The following is an 18,027-nucleotide window of genomic DNA, read 5'->3' as shown; positions in this document are numbered from 1 at the left end:
TGCCACTAGGCCATATTCCCAGCCCCAGGCCTGTTTCCTAATACAGTCAAGTTGATGATGCAAACTAACCACCAACAGCATAGCAAGAGTTGTATTTATTTTATTTTTTATTTTGCTGGGCCTGGGGTTTGAACTCAGGGCCTGGGCACTTTCCCTGACCTGTATTTTCTGTCCAAGACTGGCATTCTATCACTTTGAGCCACAGTGCCACTTCTGGTTTTTGAGTGGTTCGTAGGAAATAAGAGTCTCATGGACTTTCCTGCTTTGGCTGGCTTTGAACTATGATCCTTAGATTTCAGCCTCCTGAGCAGCTAGGATTACAAGTGTCAGCCACTGGCACCTGGCTTGTATTGTTTTCTTTTTAAAAAAATATCTTTAAGGCCTCTGTCTGTGATGAATAAAACTATCTGCCATCAAAGGGAATGATAAGACTGCACTCGAACGGATCTGTATGTTTGTTTTGTGTTTTTAAGGCATTTCTTTACAGGGAGAGGAAGGATGGGGAAAAAAAGAGGGTGCAGTTGGCATTCAGGACAGTGGACTGGAGCTGGTGGCTCACGCCTGTAATCCCAGCTACTCAGGAGGCTGAGACCTGAGGATCGTGGTCATGGTTCAAAACCAGCCCAGGCAGGAAAAGTCTATCATGAATGTCCTGAATGTTTTCTCGGATGAAACCAGCAAAAGCTGGAAGTGGAGGTGTGGCTCAAGAGGTAGAGCACCAGCCTTGCGTGGAGGAAGTCAAGCAAAGGTATTTGACCCTAAGTTCAAACCGCAGTACCAGCACACCACACACACCACACACACACCACACACACACCCTCACAGAGACATGTGCAAAGCCACCCCGGAAGGCAGTTTCTAAGTCGTTATTTTTTATTTAGAAAGATTGTCAAACCCTGCACGCCGGGGCGTGAGTTTGCGTGATTAATGAGAAGCAGCTTCTTCATGAAATGCTTGGAAGGAAACTCTTGTTCTCAGCCTGTGGGATCCAACCGGCCCATCGCCTTCGAAATGTCTCCCAATGCACAGAAGATGGGAAAAGGGTGGAACATGCTAGAAACCTGACTGACAGATGTGGAAAGAGAAAGAAAAACACCACCTGCAGCTTGCCCTGTTCCAACGTGTCTGTTTTACAACCTTCTGAGAATGTCTTGCTCTGGCCCTGTGGCTTCCCTGCCTAAAAGAATCTTCTAGTCTCCCCTGGAGCCCTGGAGGAGAAGCCTGAGACTCCCTTCCTCCCCCCCACCCCCAAAATAAAAGGGGTGAAGCCCCACCCCTGGTGTGTATGGGGGAATGTGTGGATCTATACCCCTGAGCCATCAGCCCCATGGCTTCTGGAAGCTTCTACTAAAGTCAAGATGGCGACATCCCAGCTTCTAGGAGTGCTGCAATTTCAGGGCACCTCCAGGTGAATCAGGACTTGCTTTCTGCCATTCTGGGAGGCAGCCACCCACCCCCTCCTTTGCAGGAATCTCTCCCACCACTGCTCCTCTAGTTCTAGAACGTTCTTGCCTCTCTTGTGTGTCTGTTCCTTCCTTGTTGTCCAACTCCCAGACTACCTAGAAAGAGTGCCAGGCGAGTGACTCCCTGAAATGAACAACAGAGTCTGACTCAGTGAGATTTAAGGAGACAGAGAGAGAGAGAGAGAGAGAGAGAGAGAGAGAGGAGAGAGAGAGAGAGAGAGAGAGAGAGAGAGAGCTGGAAGATGCCAGTCAGCTGATGTGTAGTGTAGACTTGGAGAAGTAACTCGAAGCCGGAGGTCATGACTTGGGTCGCCATTTCCGTGTTGTTTGTTTGCTTGTTTTTAGCACCATTAACGTGTTCCTTGACATCTATGTTAGCACCTTGTCCCCAGGCCGAACTCCGAACCATCCAAACAGTTAAAACTTAGGAAGGAGGTGGGGGGGGGGGGGGGGGGAGGCTGGGGAATGGGGGAGAGGGGAGACATCAGAGAGAAAGAGAATCCAGGAGGGCTGCAGGAGGAGGCGGGCCCGACTCAGATGACCAGGTCTTTGTTGACATCCTCTGCAAAGTTAAGAGAAGACACGGTTACCAAGGAGGCCCACGCTGGGAAGGTGGCCTAGGGGGTAAAGTGCTCGCCTCGTATACATGAAGCCCTGGGTTCGATTCCTCAGCACTACATACACAGAAAAAGCCGGAAGTGGTGCTGTGGCTCAAGTGGCAGGGTGCTAGCCTTGAGCAAAAAGAAGCCAGGGACAGTGCCCAGGCCCTGAGTTCAAGCCCCAGGTCTGGGGGTCAAAAAGTATATGGATCTCGGGAGCTGTTAGATCTCCCCCCATCCCAGAAGCAGGTGGAAGTGACCAGCCCAAAGTCCCCAAGGAGTAGGTGACACAAACTTCCGTCTCCCCGTTTCTGGGAAGCCCCAGTCTCTCTTAGCCACGTTGCCATGTTGATTTCCTCTTTCCTCCCCCCACGGCCTCCTGGTTCCCCCAGGATAGACCAGGCACGGAACAAAGCTAAAGGCGCGAGGTCAGGGAAAAGGGACAGAGAAGGATCTAGAAGCCCCCCCCCCCGCCCCTCCGGGAGAGCCACAGCCACCCCAGACAGACACAGCAGGCCAGCAGAGGCCGAGGGTGACGTCGAGGCCCCCCCCCAGGTCCTCCCCGCTGGACACTCACGCTCCTTGATGCCGAAGCAGCCCGCCCACTCGTCCAACGCGATGTACTTGTCGTTGTCCAGATCGCAGGTCTGGAAGAGCGGGTGGTGCAGTGCTCCATGGGATGAGGGGGGCCCGCAGCGGAGCCAGCTCGGTGTGGGGACAGGTACCTGCAAGGGAGGGAGGGAGGAGGAGGAGGGGCCCTGAGCAACCCCAGCACGGGGCTCGGCGGGGAGCCTGCCGCCCATAGCAGGCCGAGGGATGAGAAGCTCACAGGCTTCACAGACTTTCTGGGCGGGGCTGGCTTCGAACCACGATCCTCAGATCTCAGCCTCCTGAGGAGCTAGGAAGGATGACAGGCGTGAGCCCCCTCCCCCCCCCCCCACAGCGCCTGCTTGATTTGGACTTGTTTCAGGGCAGTGGCTTGGACACCCCCAAGCGGTGCGCTGGTCTCGGTGTTGATGCCCCCCACATGGGGTCTGGGCTCCCAGGGTTTCCGATGCCCACTGGCTTCGTCCTGGGTCACGAGAGAGCCCCCTTTTTCTCTCCACTGGGTGGTTTCCTTCTGGATGTTTCCAGCAAGACCTGGAGGTCCAGGGCTGGGGCAGCCGACATTACCCGGAGGCTTTCTGGCTGTGTCTGGGGATTCTGATGGTCGTCCCCGGGGCGGGGGCCTGCTCGGGGTGTAGGTCTTACCCATCGTTGGGGTGCTGGGTCCAGCTGGCCGAATTGCCAGTGCACAGGAAGATGTACATGTGGTAGTTCTTCTCGAAGTCCCGGGCCAGCAGCTCCACGGGGTGCTCCCCGCCTCCAGGCGCTTCTCGTTCTCGTGAATCTTCTTCACCTGGGGGCACGGAGATGGGGGGGGGTGCATGAGGTTTGGGGTGTGTGGGGGGGGGGACTGGGCAGGCCACTCGGGCCTCTTCCCTCTTGCGCCAGAGCTGGCGCTCACGCCTGTCACCCCAGCTCCTCAGGAGGCTGAGATGGTGGGGATCCCCGTTCAAAGCCAGACGGGGCACCCCCAAAGTCCGTGAGACTCTAATCTCTAACCACCAAAAACCCCACCACCATGGATGGAAGTGGTGGAGCTGTGGCTTGAAGTGGGTAGAGCTCAGGGACAGTGCCCAGGCTCTGAGTTCAAGTCCCAGGACCGGCACCAAACAAAACAAAGGAAGAGAACCATTACCCGCAGCTTCTGCTTCTCGGTCAGAAGGTTATTGTCCTCATCTCTCTCGTACAAAGTGACCAGCACGTTCTTGAGCCAATCGCGCATGCGCAGGGGGAATTCGGTCAGCTCCGTGTCCAGGCAGGGGGCGATGTCTAGGGTCGGGAGGGGGGACACAGAGTGGTCGACCTCAGATCCATTCCCCTTTCCCGCAGCCCACCGTGCTGCCCCACGCCAATTCCCAAGGCTGATCTTCCATCCGTGACCTTGTCACGGCGTCAAGGTCATCTCTCTGAGCTCGCTTCACGAAGACCCATGAGCCAGGAGACGTAGCAAAGGACAATGGTTTCTCCACTGCTTGCTTGCTCAGATTTGGTCGGGGCAAAGCTCACCCCAGTTCGCCCCAATGGCTTCCACGGGGATGGGCCTGGCAGAGGCTGGGAGGTCAAATTCTGGGAGGTGGGGGCTGGGATGGTGGCTTAGCGGTAGAGTGTTTGCCCAGCATGCACGAAGTCCTGGGTTCGATTCCTCAGTTCCTCAGTACCACATACACAGAAAAAGCTGCAAGTGGCGCTGTGGCTCAAGTGCTAGAGTGCTAGCCTTGAGCAAGAAGAAGCTCAGGGACAGTGCCCAGGTCCTGAGTTCAAGCCCCAGGACTGGCAAAATAATACTAACAATATAATAATAATAATAAATCTGGGAGGTGTTTGAAGGTGAGAACTGATATCCAGGAGCTGGAGACAGGGGATCAAAAATGCTAACCAGGAGTGGAGCCGTGGCTCAAGTGATAGAGCAAAGCCAGCCCAGGGAGAGTGAGAGGCCCTGAGTTCAAGTCTCAGTGCCTCAGACGCAATGAACGGCGAGATCGCGGCCAGCCCTGGTGCCCCGCGCTCCGTGCCCGAGGCAGGGGGGAAGGGCAGACTCACATTTGCAAGGCCCGATGTAGTCCAGGTGGAGCTTGTGGCCCTTCTTGGTGCCCTCCAGGGTGCATTTCGTGGCAAAGAAGTGGCAGGAGGAGTCAAAGGTCTTGTTGTCGTTGCTGCACACCTGTGGACCACACACAGAGAGCACCCCAGGCCTTCAGCGCTAGCACCCCACGCTGGCCCATTTCACAGCTGGGGATGCAATGAGCCCAAGGTCGCAGCTGCGCATGCGTGAGGGGCTGGGACTAAGCGCCCACCCTGAGCCCCGTCGCTTAGTCCCTGCAGAGAGGAGCCATTGGCCTCAGAGCAGAGTCAAGGACACTTCAAGTTCAAGATGGCGATGGTACCAAGGGCAAATGGCTCAGGCCTGTGAACCTAGCTACTTCGGGGCTGAGATCTGAGGACTGCAGTTCGAAGCGAGCCCAGGTAGGGAAGTCCATGGGATTCTCGTGTCCAGTGAATCACCAAGAAGCGGGACGTGGAGCTGTGGTTTAAGTGGTAGAGTGCCAGCTTTGAGCAAGACAAAATAAAAAAGGCTCAAGGACAGTGCTCGGGTCCTGATTTCAAGCCATGGTACCAGCTCCAAATACAGACATAAAAACTAGAAACTGAGTTTCTCCTGGGCTTTTCTGGGCAGACACCATCCCTCCCCACGTGGCTGTGCTTGGGGAGTTTCTGCTGATCTCTTTGTCTTTTTCCTGTGTGATCCAGTTGTGTCTCCTCAACATCACTGCAGGAAACCTTAGCTGGGATGACGAGTAAGTTATTCCCAAGACTTAGTTGGAGAATGGAGGATGGATGGATGACTAGATAGATGATGGGTAGATAATGGATGAAGAATGGATGGATAAGGGCTGGGCAGGTGGCTTAGCGGTAGAGTGCTTGCCTAACATGCATGAAGCCCTGGTTCGAGTCCTCAGTACCACATACACAGAAAAGGCCGGAAGTGGTGCTGTGGCTCACGTGGTAGCGTGCTAGCTCTTGAGCAAAAGAAGCTCAGGGACAGTGCCCAGGCCCTGAGTTCAAATCCTATGATTGACAAAAAGATAAGACAGTCGTTGGCTGTGATTCCCTGCTCTGAGCTCGGAACCTCGTCAATCGGCTCTCACCTTCTCGAACTCGCCGATGGGGGCCGGGCAGCTGGTGGGGTCCTGGCACACGCACATGGGGGTGTTGCTCTCATCCAGCTCGCACACCTTGCCGTGTTTGCAGTGGTGGTTCTGGCAGGGGTCTGGAGGGAGCAAAGGCACAGAGTCAGCAACAACAGCCATGCACACCCTCAGACAAAGCCCTGAGCTGACCAGACAGTCCTTGGAGCTGGGCACTGGTGGCTCACGCCTGTCATCCTAGCTACTCAGCAGGCTGAGATCTCAGGATCGTGGTTCAAAGCTAGCCTGGGCAGAAAAAGTCCCGTGAGACTCTTACCTCCAATAAACTACTCAGAAAAAGCCAGAAGTGGATCTGTGGCTCAAGTGGTAGAGCAAAAGAAGCTCGGGGACAGCGCCCAGCGCCTTGAGTTCAAGCCTCGGGACTGGCGCACACACACACACACACACACACACACTCTAAGGCCCTACTCTGAGCTTTTGAGTCCTCACAACGCCTAGCAATCTACAATTCACGAGGCACAAATGGCTGGGTTTAGGACTAGAAGTTCAGGTCAAAATCAAAACCAGGCACGTGTATGTGTGTGTGTGCACATGTGTCCGCATGCACCAATACTGGCACTTGAACTCAAGCCTGGGTATTGTCCCTGAGTTTCTTTTGCTCAAGGCTGGCACTCTACCCCTTGAGCCACAGCTCCACTTTGGACTTTTTGGTGGTTCGTAAACATTCTTGCCTGGGCTGGCTTTGAACTGGGGTCCTCAGATCTCAGCCTCTTAAGTAACTAGGATTGCAGGTGGCGTCCAGGCACATTGAGGGGACCAGAGGCCCAGTGGGGACTCAGAAACACGGGATGCTCCACTATGACCCCACGCCCGACACCCAGTGAGCAATCTCCATGAAGCATTTCTGGATTCTAGAACAGACTTTTTCTTTTTTTGCTTGTTGTGCCGGTACTGGAGCTTGAACTCAGAAAGCCTCATGCTCTATCTTCACTTTCCTGTGTTCTACCCCTTGAGCCATACTCCCACTTCTGGCTTTTTGCTGGTGAAGTAGAGATCAGAGTCTCCTGCATTTGTCTGCCCAGGCTGGCTTAGAACCATGATCCTCAGATCTCAGCCTCTTGAGTAGCTAGGCTGACAGCCGAGCTTAGAATAGACTTTCTAAAGTGGCTTGAAGCTAGCCACCGCCATGGATTTAAGAGCTGGGAGGGCTAATAATGCCAGACTTAAATATCTGGCCACTAGGCCATATCCCAGCCCCAGACTTAAATATCTGGAAAAGGAAAAGGAAAAGGGAGAGGCCACAGGGGCCCACACTGCACAATGGAGCCCAGCTGAGTCTTGTAAACACCAGAAGAAAACAGCAGGAAGGAGGAGGAGCGCCTGTAACTCAAGCACACACTTTTCTGCTTCAACAAAACCTCTCCACTTAGTTTGGTCCCTCACACTCCTTAGTTATCCTCTATGGTCACAGTCACCCAGCTATTTTCTCCCTTGTGTTTATTATGGGGTATTTTTGTTGTCCTATATTACATGTCTGCTCTACAGACTTTTTGTTGTTGTTGTTGCCAGTCTTAGGGCTTGAACTCTGGGCTTGGGTACTGACACTAAGCTTCTTGCAGCTCAAGGCTAGCACTCTACTCTGGGAGCCACAGCACCACTTCCAACTTCCAAGTGAGTAGTTAATTGGAGATAAGAGTCCCACGGACTTTCCTGCCCCAGCTGGCTTTGAACTGTGATCCTCAGATCTCAGCCTGCTGAGTAGCTAGGATGACAGGTGTGATCACCGGTACCCCACTGGCCAAATCTTTCATATTTTCAGTCACAACCCCCTCCCAAAATCAAGTGGCAAAGGGCTGCCATCTTTTACTAAGATGAGGAAGCTCAGGCTTTGAAATGCTGAGCCAGCTTGTGGAGAAAGCAAAATGCAAAGCTTGGTTGGTTTGCTTCCAGCGTCCATGTTGTCAACACCTTGAACACCTCAGCCCACAGGCTGAGCCCAAAGGCTTAGAGGGCATTTCTCTCCTCTGTCATTATCTCCATAGGAGTATGGGAAGGTTGTCAGGTTCTATTTCCTTAGGGCCTGTTGTCCTTAGGCTGAGTGAAAACCAGATGGTCTAGTGAGTGTGGAAGTTCCTGAATTCAGGTCGGGTGCTGACGGCTTAGACCTGCCATCCTAACTACTAGGGAGACTGAGATCTGAGGATATCAGTTCAAAGCCAGCCGGGGCAAGAAAGTCCATGAGACTCTTAGCTCCAATAAACTACTCAGAGAAAGCCAGAAGTGGTGCTGTGGCTCAAGTGGCAGCATCTTAGCCTTGAGCACAAAAGGGCTCAGGGACAGCCTAGAGGCCCTGAGTTCAAGCCCCAGGATTGGCAAAATAAAAAAAGAAGAAGAAAAAGGAGGAGGAGGGGGAGGAGGAGGAGGAGGAGGAGGAGGAGGAGGAGGAGGAGGAGGAGAGGAGGAGGAGGAGGAGGAAAGAAGGAGAAGGAAAAAGGAGAAAGAAGAAGGAGTAGAAGGAGGAGGAGGAAAAAGAAGAAAGAAGAAGAGGAGGAGGAGGGAGGAGGAAGGAGGAGGAGGGGGAGGAGGAGGGGGAGGAGAAAGAAGAGGAGGAGGAGGAGGAGGAGGAGGAAATCAACCATGGGAAATCCAGTGACCTCCAAGGAAGGAGATACTCAGCTTGGATTCATGACAGAGATGGGGGAGGCGACTTCCTACTTCCGGTGAGAGACCTTCCTCTCTCTAGTCACAGGATGGTGGCTTGGCTATAAATACATCATTCCCCAGAGTGCAGATTCCAGAGGAGGAAAGGCCAGACTGTTCCAGCTCTCTCGCTCCACAGTCCCACAGAGCCCCACCCAACATTTTCCTTGCACAAAGTCCTCACACTGGCTGACCTTCGTTAGGCTTAAGCCAGTCAGCCAAGGGCGGCCTGGATGTGGGCAGTCCAATCATGGAGGGACTTACTGTCAGCCACCACCTCCTCCACAGCTTCTTTAGCGCCATCCTCGAATTCTCCTACTTCCACCTGCACAGGGTTGGCTCCGACGGGGACCTGAGATGGAAAGGGGGAAAAAATAAGTCAAGACAGTGGCTGCTTCCAATCCTAGATCTTGTGAAGATGGTGAGGACTGAGATGCTGGGCCCGGCATTCAGCACATATGCTGGGGTCAAGAATGTAGACCTAGGCTGGAAGGTGGCTTAGCGGTAGAACGCTTGCCTAGCATGCATGAAGCCCTGGGTTCGAGTCCTCAGTACTACATACACAGAGAAGGCTGGAAGTGGCACTGTGGCTCAAGTGGTTAGAGCATTAGCCTTGAGCACAGACAGGCACAGGGACAGTGCCCAGGCCCTGAGTTCAAGCCCTAGGACTGGCACAAATAATAATAATTTAGACTGAATCTTATAGATATACTTAGTTGATTCATGCCTATTCATCTTTCATTGTGTGTTCTGGTAGTGGGACTTCATGTTCTTAGGGCCTCATGTTCTCATTTGGCTCTTTTGCTCAAGACTAGCGCTCTACTACTTGATCTACACCTCTACTTCCAGTTTTTTACTGGTTAATTGAGATGTGAATCTCAGAGACTCTTCTGCCTGAGCTGGCTTTGAACCGTGATCCTCAGATCTCAACCTCCTGAGTAGCTAGGATAGCAGGTATGAGCTACCGCTGCTTATTAATCTTATACAAAATGTTTTCCAGTGCCTTGGGGTTCCCTTGAGATACCCCGGGGGCCTTCAACGGCATCAGATAAGAGATGTCCAGCCCCCTCGGCCTGTCCGGCACACCTGAGCAACTTCCCTTTTCTTCAACCTGTCTTTGGCAAAGGAAGAGTGCAAAGGATCATGGGAGAAAGATGAAATATGGAGAATTTCAAAAATCTAACTTCAGGGGCTAGTGAGAGTTTGGGAATACGTGGGGGACACTCAGGAGGAAGGGAGGGGAGGACAATATGATACTTGTGTGTAGTATAGCAGGGAAGGAATGGTGGAGATGAGCTAGGAATTACCCTCCTCCCTTCCACACACCCCGAACCCCACACCTACCTCAGTCACCTCAGCCACGGTTTCCTCTACCACCTCTGTCTCGTCAGGCAGAGCTTCCTGCTGTTGCTAGAAAGAGAGAGTGATAGGTCAAGGTCAAAGTCAAGACACGCCTCACCTCTGAAGTGCCTCTGGCTTGCAGCCCGGGCTGGCTTTGAACCGTGATCCTCAGATCTCAGCTTCCTGAGTCTCTAGGATGGCCCTAGAGAGCCACCGGTGCCAGGCTGGAGTCTGTTACTTGCACCCAAATAACCTGGCTGATCCAAAAGCTACCCCAATCAGTCCTGGGGTGGCTGGATTCCCTCCCATTGGTTTCCCTTCCTTGTCAGCATCCTGTCTAGCAAGTGCTAGCTGTGTCTGTAAAGCTCTTGCTTAGCAAGTGGGAGGCCTTGAATTCAAATTCACCACCCCTTGAGCACTCCAGGAAGAAGGCCCAATGAGAGCGGCAAGGAGTAAGACCAAAGAGACGGGATTGGGTGTTTGGGATTTGTTTGCTTGTTTGGTAGCAATCAGGTTTAGTACTCTACTAGGCAAGTACTTCCAACACTTGGCCCGAGCCAGCAGGTTCGCTTTAGTTAGTTTTCAAAGAAAGTCTTGGACTTTTTGCCAGAGGCCAAGTCAGGACCACGATCCTCTTTCTCATGCTTTTGAAAGAGCGGAGATGACAGGAGACACCACCAAACCCAGCCCCAAAGGGTGAGATCTTGAGATACTTACAGGGGCAGCCAAGGCCCTGCCGGCCAGGCAGAGGAGGAAGAAGAGCCAGGTTCTCATGGTGATGGTAGAACTCTGTGGGAAAGAGAGAGAGAGAGAAACCTTGAGTGTTTTCAACCCAAGGCTAGCACTCTACCACCTGAGCCACAGCTCAACCTTTGACTGTTCACGGGTTCATTGGAGATAAGAGTCACACGGACTTTCCTGCCATGGCTGGCTTTGAACCTCGATCCTCAGGTCTCAGCTTCCTGAGTAGCTAGGATGACCGGCGTGAGCCTTGAGGGCTGGGAACACCCATTCTTCTTTGTCTCAGCAGCCCTCTGGCTCAGAGCCACCACTGGAAACTGTAGACAGCTGGGACTCAATAGAGCTGTTTTGCTTGCTTTGTGTTTAGTTTTGCCATTTCCTTGAATTGATGCGAGCGGTCCCTGGGGTTCTCCATGAATGACTCTGACAGAAATGTCTCTTTTCTAAATAACACACATATGGATCTTCAAGAAGTGAGTCAAGGGAGCTGAGGGGCTAATGAGTCACGAAAGAGCAGTCAAGGGTAGAACTGGGCCCCGTTGAGCTCGGTCTTCGAGGTTCTAAGATTATTTTCTGTGTTAGTCTCAAATCTCTCCCCCCCCCCCCACTCCACCCCGGGAGAGATTCTGCAACAGAAGACGCTAATGGGCCATGGTAGCCTCTTGCCAATTTGAGACAAAGGGATCCACAGTGAAGACAAAGAACAATAGTCTTGGAATAGGAAAGTTTCCATGGAAATTTGCGGGCAGCCCGTGTGTGTGTGTGTGTGTGTGTGTGTGTGTGTGTGTGTGTGTGCATGCGCGTGCATGTGCTGGTCCTGGGGCTTGAACTCGGGGCCTGGGTGCTGTCCCTGAGTTCCCTGAGCTTTACGTGCTTGTGCAAGCACCCGCATAAAGCCCAGCAGACACATTTTACTTTGCTAACTAAACAGACGTCCATTTCCAAATGTCTCTAGAAAGTTCTTACGCTGCTTCTTTATACAGATCTAAAGTTGCCTCCCTGAGAGCTTCTGATGGATCCTTCCTCTCCCTTCCCCCCACCTCTGCAAAGACACAGAGTAAGTCTGTTCCTCTACCCTCAGACAACGTTTCAGTCAGGGTCAGGAGCCCCTATGTCATTCCTCCATTGTCCTTCCAGATGCCCTGTCAGGCTCGTCACCCCTGCTTTCTTCTAAGACCTCTCAGCTGATCGAGGCCACCACTGGGCGGGGGAGGGGGGGGTCAAGGCATTGTGGAAAAACCACTAAGCTTAGGCTAGAATGCCAGGCTTCTTCTTCTATCCACCTCAGTACTGCCCAGTGTACTCAGTGAATCCTTTGTCCTGCCTAGACATTGCTTCCTCCATCCATCCATGGGAAGATTACGAGATGGATCGAGTCCTTATGACTCTTAGAATATCACAGGCAAGGCTGGAGGTGTAGCTCAGTTGGTACAGTGCATGCTTAGCATGCACAAGGCCCTGGGTTCGATTCCCCAGTCCCCTCCACCCACCCACATACACTAGAAGCACAGACTGGCCTTGACATACATGGTCTCTTCTGCTGTTATTACCCATCTTCCCTTGGAGGATGATATTAGGGTAGCAGAAACAGGCCAGAGGAAGAACCTTCCAGAATAATCTTTTGCTGGGCTAGATGAGACATAAAAGCCAACCCTCAATTCCATGGGATATGCATGGATTAAAAACAAACAAACAGACACCCTCAAAAACTAGCCAGGCACCAGCGGCTCCTGCCTATAATCCTAGTTACTCAGGAGGCTGAGATCTGAGGATGGAAGTTGGAAAGCAGCCCGGGAAGGAACATCTGTGAGACTTTTATCTCCAGTTAATCACCGAAAAGCCAGAAGTAGAGCTGTGGCTTGAGTGGTGGAGGGCTAAGGAATGGTACTCAGGCTCTGAGTTCAAATCCCAGTGCTGGAGTGGGCAGGGCAGGAGGAGGGGACAGGCAGATAGGCAGAGAGAGAAAGAAAGAGAAAGAAGAGAAGAGAAGGAAGGAAGGAAGGAAAGAAGGAAGGAAGGAAGGAAGGAAGGAAGGAAGGAAGGAAGGAAGGAAGGAAGGAAGGAAGGAAGGCTGCAGAAAGAATTAGCCAACACCTGAGTACTGGCTCCCTTTTACCTGCATGGGGCCCCATGAGGCTGAGCTGGCCCTGGGGTGCAGGAAAGGAAAAAAGAAGCCCCAAGCAAGAGAGGAAATGGAGACATATTTCCCTTGGCTAGGTGACCACCACACATAGACACCCCTTGCTCAACCCCGCCACCATCATTGCCTTGGGTTCCGGACAAGACGTCCTTTCCTTGGGCTTTTATTTGCTCTGGAGAGAGCTGAACACTAGTCTTGCCTGCCAGGGAGACCTGAAGCTGAGCGCTCTCTCTCTCTCTCTCTCTCTCTCTCTCTCTCTCTCTCTCTCTCTCTCTCTCTCTCTCTGGCAAGATTCTGGAGATGGAAAAGTACAGCTATCCTCACTTACCCACCCCAGCTCACCTCCTTTTTAACATAAAGGATCTCCTCGAGTTCCCCTAGGTGTGGAAAAGCCATTGGATGCCACAGGTAGGGGAAAAATCTCAGAATCACAGAATTTTAGACCGCGAGTCTCAGGATTACGGGCTCTTAGAAAGAGCAGCAGCGGGGCTGGGCAGGTGGCTTAGCGGTAGAGTGCTTGCCTAGCATGCATGAAGCCCTGGGTTCGATTCCTCAGTACCACATACACAGAAAAAGCCAGAAGTGGTGCTGTGACTCAAGTGGTAGAGTGCTAGCCTTGAGCCAAAGAAGTTCAGGGACAGTGCCCAGGTCCTGAATCCAAGCCCCAGGACTGACTTGCCAAATCAATGCAAGAAGAAGCTTAGCTTTTTGGAATACCCCCCCCACACACACACACACACTACCACTGCCTTATCACTCAACACCCACTTCCACGAGTAATATTTCCTGCTGGAAAGGTAAAAGTTAAAAAAAAAATCTGACAAGGATTGACAAGGTGGGGCGGGGGGGGGGGGCGGGTAAATTAGAGACTCCAGGGTTTTGTGGCTAGACTCCACCCAGCTGAGATTCCACCAACACCAGACATGGCTGCCACGTTTCGCTGTGGCTAGCCCAAACTTGGGGTGGGGCTTCCGCATCCACAAATAACATCCGAGTGTCCAGGTTGTCCCAGACACCCTGGACGTGGCAGTGCATTGCTCCTTCTGTGCAGACATTACTAATCCATCACAGGCTCATAAGAGCCCAGGGCTCTTCCTGGGCAGCCATTACCAGTGGGATTACGGTGAATGGGCCAGGAGAAAGTTCTTGGCTATGCCTCTTCTTCTTTTAAAGATAGAGAATAAATGCAAGGCCCAGAGGGGGGAAAGTGAGTCACTTAAGGATCCTAGGGCAAATGGGTGGAGCCAAACTTCCAGATGTTCGGAACCTTTTGTCTGTTTGGTTCCCACCCCCCCCCCACCCTTTTCTTCATCTGAGATCTTAATACTATGAAGAGCTTGGTGTGACCCAAAGGGATTTCCCCTCCCTCCAAAAATAAAAAATAAAAAAGAAGTTGTTACTATATTTCTGGAAGAATCCAACTGCGGGGAGTTGTTGTCTCTGTCTAGTTTCCCTACAGACATGATGCTAGCGTCAAGCGTCCATGGCCTGAGTGCATGCGTGACTGTTGAATATATCTCAAGGCGAAGGAGGAGGCTGTTTTTCTAGAGGATTCTGTCTGTACGTGCTGCTTCTGGCCTGGAGGGCTCACCTGCTCCTGGGGTTCATTATTTAGGATGGGAGGGAAGGAAGGTGGGGAGGAGAGAAGGGAACAGGGAGATGACTCCCTTAATCCTCAGATCTGCCTAGATGCTTCTTGCTAGCTTTTCCTTCTCTCCCTTTATGATGGAGGGTTGGAGAAAGGAATCAGCTAGAAGAAAACTAGTGGCCACTTTCAAACCAGCACTGGATCGAATGATGAAGCCATATAGGCTGGGCTAAGCCATCGCAGACCAGCAAAGAGAGAGTTTTTATTTTCTTTCAGTGCCAGATCTGGGGTTCGAACTCGGGACCTCGGCTCTGTCACGCAGCTTTTTCCACTCAACGCTATTCGCATTCTGCCGCTTGAGAGCCACAGTTCCACTTCAGGCTCTTGGAGTCGTTCATAGGAGACAAAAGTCTCATGGACTTTCTTGCCCGGGACTGGCTTTGAACCTTGATTCTCAGATCTGAGGACCCCAAGTAGCTAGGATGACAGGCAGGTGCCACAGATGCCTATCTAAACAATATGGTCATTAAGAAAACCCCAAAAACAAAAACAAAAAAACCCAAACACCCACGTGGGCACTTTTACAAACTCTCAAATAATGGAGCTGCCCTAGGAGGGGAGGGGGGAGGAAGCAAGGAATGAATGATTTCATTGGCAATAGGATGCATTAAGTTAAATCCATCTGATCAAAGCACTTCCGTGTGTGTGTGTGTGTGTGTGTGTGTGTGTGTGTGTTGTCCCCTGTGTGTTGGGGGGCAGGGTGGAAGGAGTGAATGAGGGCCTGATGTTGTTCTCAAAGTGTTCCCAAAGTCCCCTCCCAGCCAGCAAGGCAAAGACCCTGGAGAAAAAAAAATAGAAAAAGGTTACCATGGCGACTAACATTCCTCTGAGAGGGAGTCACACAGCCCAGAAGAGCTTCTACGTCTATGGTAGGCGGGGGCTTGGAGAAAGTTGCAAAAGTTGACTCCTTCTGGGGCAGCCCCCATCCTCCCTTCACCCCTCCTTCTCCCCCTCCCTTGCTCCCTCCCTCCCTCCCCCTTGCCGATGTGGCAACTGGTGTCTGAGTTTAACTCTTGGCTTTCCCTAACCTAAAAAACTCCGACTGTAACACGCTTGTGATCTCATTGAAGAGACTTCCTTTAGAAAGTTCTACGGGGATCCCGGGCACCCTAAAGACCAGAGTCCTCTTCTATCACAGACAAGGAGGCTAAACCAAGGGCACGACCCCCAAAGATTGCCCCTAAGATGACTCCTAAATCAAGTCACAGACCCTTGCAGATGATAGAAACAGAACACCCAATGCTCTTTCTCAGAGGAAAAAACACATACCTCCTTGATGATGATTCATCTTTCCCCTTGGCCTCCCCCCACCCAGTCCCCCCAGAGGACACAGAAGACCCCCCCCCCCCCCGCCCTGGACAATCCTCAAAGAAGCAAAGAAGCCATCAGAAAGTGAGCCGGTGGGTGTAGATCTCTTCATGCCTTTCAAAGCCAGTGAGTATAGAAGCCCCCCCGCCCCCCAAATGTATTCCTACTGGTTTTTTGTTTTTTCCCCTCCATATCCTTGCTTGGATATCTGCCTTCCTAGGTTCTTGAGACCCCGTTCCCTTAAGAGCTACTCCTGATGTAGGCCTTCTCCCAGAAACCCGGGAGACAGAGGAACAATGGCCAGTCTACCACCATGGCTCAGGGCAGGTGCCATTGCAGGCAGAAGGGGCCAGACGGACTGGGTAGAGTAAGGGGGATATTGGGGGGAGGGTCCAGGCTGAACCCCCGCTTTTGCCATTCAGGGATTCGTCGGTGTCTCATGGGTGCTTCTGCCCCAGATCTTTGGGAAGTGAGTCAAGAAAGACTGTTCTGGAAAACAGGATCAACAGCCAGCTGGGGCAATCAGTAGTGGCTGTGTGATGGGATCGGATTCCCAGAATGGAGGCCAGGTTGGCAAAGAAGCAAGAGGCCAGGCAGACAGACAGACAGACAGACAGACAGCTTCTGAAGGCCGGAGAGACAGAGAGAAAGCATTCTATGGCCACTGCAGGATGGTTTTGTGTGCTTGTTGGTTCTCCGGCAGATCTAAAAGCTAAACTGAGCGACCAAGTCTTGAATTGCCCTCTGCCAGGCAAAAGGCAGTGGGTCAGGACCGGGCAGTGTTGGGGAGGGGGGGTGGCAGGCTAGCAGGGCCGATGGGGTGCAAGCTGAGATGTGGACTGGGGCTTGCTTACCTCGGCGACAGGCAGGCAGGCAGGCTGAGCAGTCCGGGCTGGTGTGGAGAACTGCAGGAATGTGCTGGGGTTTTGAGACAGACACAGGAAGCCACTCGGGAGCTGGGGGCTGGGTCTGCCCTCCCCCTCCCCCCTCAGTCCCTCCTCCTCCTCCTCCTCTGTCTCCTCCTTCTCTCCACTCTGCCTCCCCCTCCTTTGCCCCAAAACTACCTCTGTCTCTTGCTTTCTTCCTTCCCCCTTGCCATCCTGACCTGACACCCCCCCAGTCCCCCATCAACCTCATCAGGAATGCCAAGGCTGGATGGACCCCAGGAATCATCTAGAACAGCTTTGTCCTTGTTCAGTGGGCCTAGAGACCGAGAGGGATTACCCAAATATCCCCCTGGGGCAGAGACAGGACCCGTGTCCTGACTTGATGGCCAGTAAAACTCACTAGAGTATCCCATTCTAGTCTATTAATTCTATTAGGCAATGCCAAGAAGAGCAGAATAATTCCAGATGAACTCTTTTTATTTTTTTGTTTTTCTTGCCAGTCCTGGGGCTTGAACTCAGGGCCTGGGTGCTGTCCCTGAACTCTTTTTGCTCAAGGCGAGTGCTCTAATGACTTTGAGCTGCAACATCACTTCCGGTTTTCTGGGGGTTCACTGGAGATAAGGGTCTCATGGCCTTTCCTGCCCAGGCTGGCTTTGAACTATGATCCTCAGATCTCAGCCTCCTGAGTAGCTAGGATGACAGGCGTGAGCCACTGGTGCCCAGTTGAAGTCTGCACTTGGCAGACAAAACGAGCTGGCACCGGCAGCAGCCTTGATGAGTGGGGGGGGGGGGGGAAGTGTTCACTGTAAGCTTTAGTTGTATGTTTGATCAGAGGAGAACAGGGCTCAAAGGAGGGGGGGGCAGAGCAATGGAGAGAGAAAGGGTGGGCAAACACGGTCATAATATTCAATGCCCATGTGTGAAAATGGAACCAGGTAACTTTGGGGGACAGAGAGAGATGGGGGGAGAAATGAAAGGGGTGACGTGGATCAAAATGCGTGGTGCTCGAACACTGATACGCGAAATGAAAACCTCTTTGTACAGCTACTTACAGGTAATAATATCTTGTTTGTTCTGTGTTGGGACTGGGGCTTGAACTCAGAACTTCTGCTTTTGCCTTTGCTCCTTTTGTGTGTGCGTGGGGGGGGAACTTTGACCCTCTGGCTTCTAGCTTCTGATGACTCAGGATTTCCTTAGGGCCCTGTGGATAATCTAAGTTTATCCCCGAAGCCTTAACATAAGCCACAAAAGCCCCCCTTGCCAGGTCAAGTCACGTCGTTGCAGCTGGGGCTTGAACAGCTGGAGGCAGGGGGTTATTTTGTGCACCAAAGGTAGGCACAATAACCATCTCCACACTTAGAACTGTTTCCTCCCTACCTCCTTCCCTCCCTCCTTCCCTTCCTCCCTCCCCTTTCCTTCCTTCTTTCCTTCCTTCCTTCCTTCCTTCC

At 52.4% G+C, this 18,027-nt stretch overlaps 2 protein-coding genes across 2 annotated transcripts in view; both read right to left on the bottom strand.

Moving 5' to 3' along the window:
• Positions 1–851: 851 nt before the first annotated feature.
• Positions 852–16,695, bottom strand: Sparc (secreted protein acidic and cysteine rich). Its single transcript, XM_048334384.1, has 10 exons — positions 16,547–16,695; positions 10,573–10,644; positions 9,859–9,924; positions 8,779–8,866; positions 5,815–5,936; positions 4,709–4,829; positions 3,804–3,937; positions 3,314–3,461; positions 2,640–2,787; positions 852–2,025 (listed from the first exon to the last, which is right to left on the bottom strand). The coding sequence occupies exons 2-10, from the start codon at positions 10,627–10,629 to the stop codon at positions 1,881–1,883; spliced, it is 1,029 nt and encodes a 342-aa protein (XP_048190341.1). The 5' UTR covers positions 10,630–10,644; positions 16,547–16,695; the 3' UTR covers positions 852–1,880.
• Atox1 (antioxidant 1 copper chaperone) overlaps positions 12,686–18,027 on the bottom strand; it is a 26,147-nt gene continuing 20,805 nt past the window's right edge. Inside the window, exon 5 of the mRNA XM_048334385.1 lies at positions 12,686–12,732. The gene's annotated coding sequence lies outside the window, so the exon portion shown is untranslated. The remainder of the gene's footprint in view (positions 12,733–18,027) is intronic.

This window comes from Perognathus longimembris, chromosome 25 (genome assembly GCF_023159225.1).
Source record: "Perognathus longimembris pacificus isolate PPM17 chromosome 25, ASM2315922v1, whole genome shotgun sequence".
NCBI lineage: Eukaryota > Metazoa > Chordata > Mammalia > Rodentia > Heteromyidae > Perognathus > Perognathus longimembris.
This window is presented reverse-complemented; position numbering and strand designations above follow the sequence as displayed.